The sequence below is a fragment of the Benincasa hispida genome, chromosome 6, assembly GCF_027475165.1.
Source record: "Benincasa hispida cultivar pf3 chromosome 6, pf3_genome.v1.1, whole genome shotgun sequence".
NCBI lineage: Eukaryota > Viridiplantae > Streptophyta > Magnoliopsida > Cucurbitales > Cucurbitaceae > Benincasa > Benincasa hispida.
This window is the reverse complement of record NC_143483.1, coordinates 9,658,720-9,663,021: the sequence shown is the minus strand read 5'-3', so window position 1 is coordinate 9,663,021 and position 4,302 is coordinate 9,658,720. Positions and strand designations below refer to the sequence as shown.

General features: G+C 30.0%; 1 protein-coding gene across 1 annotated transcript; it reads right to left on the bottom strand.

The window, feature by feature from the left end:
- Nucleotides 1-695: 695 nt before the first annotated feature.
- LOC120080286 (homeobox-leucine zipper protein HAT7-like) lies at nucleotides 696-3,582 on the bottom strand. Its single transcript, XM_039034914.2, has 3 exons — nucleotides 3,312-3,582; nucleotides 2,554-2,936; nucleotides 696-1,253 (listed from the first exon to the last, which is right to left on the bottom strand). The coding sequence occupies exons 1-3, from the start codon at nucleotides 3,433-3,435 to the stop codon at nucleotides 834-836; spliced, it is 927 nt and encodes a 308-aa protein (XP_038890842.2). The 5' UTR covers nucleotides 3,436-3,582; the 3' UTR covers nucleotides 696-833.
- Nucleotides 3,583-4,302: the final 720 nt, after the last annotated feature.

The following is a 4,302-nucleotide window of genomic DNA, read 5'->3' as shown; positions in this document are numbered from 1 at the left end:
AGTTTTGAAAAATATGTGTGTTTGGTCCTTAAATTTAAAAAAATGTACTTTTTAGCCCCTAGTTTATAAGTAAGAATAGACACATTTGGTTCATGAGTTTTCAAAATGTATCTTTTTAGTCCGGATTTTTAAAAATAGGTTTAAAAAGTCTCTTAAATAACTTCATATTATTATTTTGAATAATTATATTATATTTTAAATTAGAAAAATGATTTTCTAAAGATCATATCCTCTATAAAATTATTTTTTCTAATTTTAAATATTATATAATTACTTTTAAAAATCGAACAAAAAATACTTCAAAAACCTTTTAAACCTATTTTTATAAACTTTAGGACTAAAAAGGTACACTTTTAAAATTTAGGAACCAAATGCACATATTTTTTAAAACTTGGAGACTAAGAAGGTAATTTTTCAATAATAATAATAATTTTCATGCAAAGAAATATATATGTGAATATGTTTTCAAATTTTACAGTAAAAATATTATAGAATAATAATTTTTTTAAAAGAAAAATCAACTATAAACAAGTATTAGAGACTAAATTTAAAATTTATTAAAAGTATATAGACTAAAATTAGACAATAGAAAACTGAAGACCAAAATTAAATAATTTTCAAAGTATTGAGACCGGATTGGTATTTTAACCAAAAAATATATATATATATATAGAACAAAATATATATTATCGACCTTAACGAAACAAATGCGTATCATTTAATTTAATTATAATCCCAAATTCCCAATAATAATATTACAACTGAACTAATTCATTTAAAAATTTTAACTGTTTTATATGGGAGAAAAAAAAAATTAACTGTGTAATGATGGATTAATGAAAATGGGAATTTTGATCTGAATTCCATGGCCAAAACCCAGCTGCTGCTGCTGCTGCTGCTGCAGTTTGTTGTTGTTCTTCAATGCCATTGAACATTTGAGAGAAGCTTTCTTCTTGGATCACTTGAGGATGATCCACCGTTGATCTTGACGACCCGTGTTGAAGCAGCTGCGTTATGGCGGCGGATCGGAATGCCGCGGATGGGAAAAGATCTTTGATTATTCCTGGTTGAGAACATCCTCTTCCGCCGCCACCACTGCCGCCACCTATCGATGCTTGTGTCTTTGAGATGTCGAGGTTGATGTCGCAACTGTTGTCGCTGCTCCAACACCGTTCGTTTTCTTTCTTTAAGTTCATGGTGGCGGCGCCGCCCCCCACCACCTCGCCGGAGTCTTTGGTCTTTAATGCTAATAACTATTGAAAATCATGGGTTATTATTAATATTTCTATTATATCCTAGAGAAATCCACGAAACATACAAAAATAAATAACAAAATATCATTAATATAAATATAATATAAATAATAGACATGTTTACTCACTTGAAAATCATAAATATTTATTTATTAATTTTTATAGAAATATGATTTTAATAGTATGTTTATCAATAATTTTACAAAATTAACATCTTGATCGTTGTACCAAGATCGACATTTTAAATCTTGATTGTTATGAAAATTTACACAAGTTGTGTAAAGGATGTGTTCCAATGGAAGTGTGAAAACAACTCTTATAAAAATGTTAATTAATAGGTTAAACAAGATCACTAAATTAATTAAGAGAATTAACAACTAGTATATTTAAATTTATAAGATTTCAAAACTCGTCTACTAAAAACTTTCACTTAACTTTGTAAAAAAATAAAATAAGAAAGCTAAAATTAGAAATTAACAACTGGTTTAATAGTAATATAAATTTGAATATTTACGGCCTCATATTTATTTGCCTATATATACTTTCTGTACTTTGTTTTTCTGAACAGACATACTTTTGTACTTAATTTTAATTCATAGTGGATAGAAATACATACACATATATAAAGGCACACACTCAATAAACATTAGGTTAATCGGGAACTTTTATCCTACTAGGGTAAATAGCAAGGATTATTAATTTTCCTTAATCCAAATTTAACAACCCACAAATTCAATCACAAATGGGAATTTTGGACAAATGGCTAAATTTCATTTTCACTTTTGAAATTTGACTAATTTCATTGTTTTTGGATTTATAAATGAAGGCATAGTTTTTTTAGATCATGTTTATGAAATTTAGGTGTGTTAATTAGATGAAAATAATTGTAAATAGATGGTATAAAAGACGAGCATAATTCTAAAAAACTAAAACCTCATTTGATAATTATTTTATTTTTTATTTTTTGTTTTTGAAATTTTAGTTTATAAACTAAAAAAAGTAGTTTTTAAAAAGGACAATAATTATGTGTTACCCAAATTCCATACTGCATAAAATAAAATCATTCTTATTTAAACAAATTCCATATAATACATTATTATTGGATGTTGTGTGAATTGCACAAAAAATGAGTGCAACCTATTTAATTTCTTTTTTAAAAAGAATTTAGTTTTGTTTTTTGAATTTGATTAAGAATTCGCAGTTCTTTTATTGAACATAGAAAGATAAAAAGTTTTTGAAAAACCAAATAATTACCAAAACGGGAGGTGAAATTTGAATGTATTGTTTTTGTTTTTATTACCTCTGCATGGAGTTTGGTATTTTGAGCTTGAAGTACATCATTGTCAGCTTTTAGAGCTTCAAACTGTTTCTTCAACACCTCGTAATCTCTCTCCAATTGTTTGGTTTTCCATCTGGCTCTTCTATTCTGAAACCAAATAGCAATTTGTCTTGGCTGCAACCCCAAAGCTTTGGCTAGCTGCATTTTCCTCTCTGGCTCAAGCTTATTCCCTAACTCAAAACTTTTCTCCAATGCTTTCACTTGCTCTAAATTTAATCGCTTCTTCTTCTCTCCCAACGCCAATCCATCGTCCGATAACCCCTCGTCGCCATTCACTTCCTCACACCCATTCTCGACTCCTGAAAACGACATCGATCTCTTCATCATCACCGGAACAACCCCATCTAAACAATAACCAAACAAACATCACTTCTATAATCAAAATTCCATCATGCGCATGCATGTAGAGCAAACACAAAGAAAGAAAGGAGAGAACAACAAAGAATTTTCAACAAGAAACTACAATTTAGTTGAGATTTTCTGGTACACCTACTCATCCCGACTTCCTTTTATTTCTTACTCAGAAAAAAAATTCAGGTTGAAACATCAATAGCATACTCATCATACCCCAAATTCGAAAGAAGAATACGATCATATATACAGTAATTGCCCTAGTCTTGCAATATATTTGAAAAAACCTAGTTATTGATAAAGATCGAATGTTATTAGAAAAAAAAAAGTTCGCACGCAGAAAGAAGAAGAGAGAAGAAGAGAGAGACCGTGAAAGTAGAGGTGAGGAGGGCATGAAGGGATGGCGTTAAAGGAGGCGGAGGGGACGTATTCATGGTGATCGGCGGGGCGGGATTGGAACATGAAGCTATGGGAATGGTGAGGGGAAGCCATAGGAATGGCAATGCATGCTAGATCTCACAATATTATGTGGGTGTGTGTTAAGATTTGGATTGAGATTCAAAGAGAGAAAGATGAGAAGAAATAGAAGAAGAATTTGATTAAAGAAGAAGAAGAAGAAGAAAAGGAAATGGGTTAGAGAGTGGTGTATTGGCTCTCACTCTCATGGCTAGAAGTGTGGGAAAATGGGTGAAGAGTCTGAAAGACAGCGAATTTTAGGTAAAGAGAGGGAAAAAAAAAAGAAAAAAAAGAAAAAAAGAAAGAAGAAAGAGGGTGTGAATTTGCTGTATATTTTTGTCATGGAAGGGAGCTTTCCTGGACCCATCCCATGATATGGATCTCTCTTTCTCTCTCTCTTAACTTGGCTGTCACATGCATACCATATTATAAGGTGTTTGTGTCATTTATTTTATTTTATTTTTTTTAATATTTCCTTTTGGGTCAGCTATGCTCAAATATTATTAACATTTTTGTTATATTCATGTATAACCAATCATAATAATAACGTTTTGATGCAACCGATTTAAATTTTTAGAATTGGTTTGAAATGACTTTTTAAAAAATTAGTATACTTTGAAAATGTCATTCTAAACATGCCAATTAGAGATTTGAATTTGTTGAGGTAAAATAAGGAAAGTATTAGCAAAAAGGCTTTTTTTTTTTTTTTTTTTTCCATGTTATTTGTTGATGCAATGTTTGTGAAGCTACTAAATTCATATGGGTTATTTGGTTGGAGTTCAACAATAGAACTCTAAAAAGTTCAGAAACATTTCCTCTTTCGTATATGGGAAGATATTATCAATCTTGTTGCCTTTTGGTGTACCAATATATATATCTCAGCTGGAAAGTTTTTCTTTAATC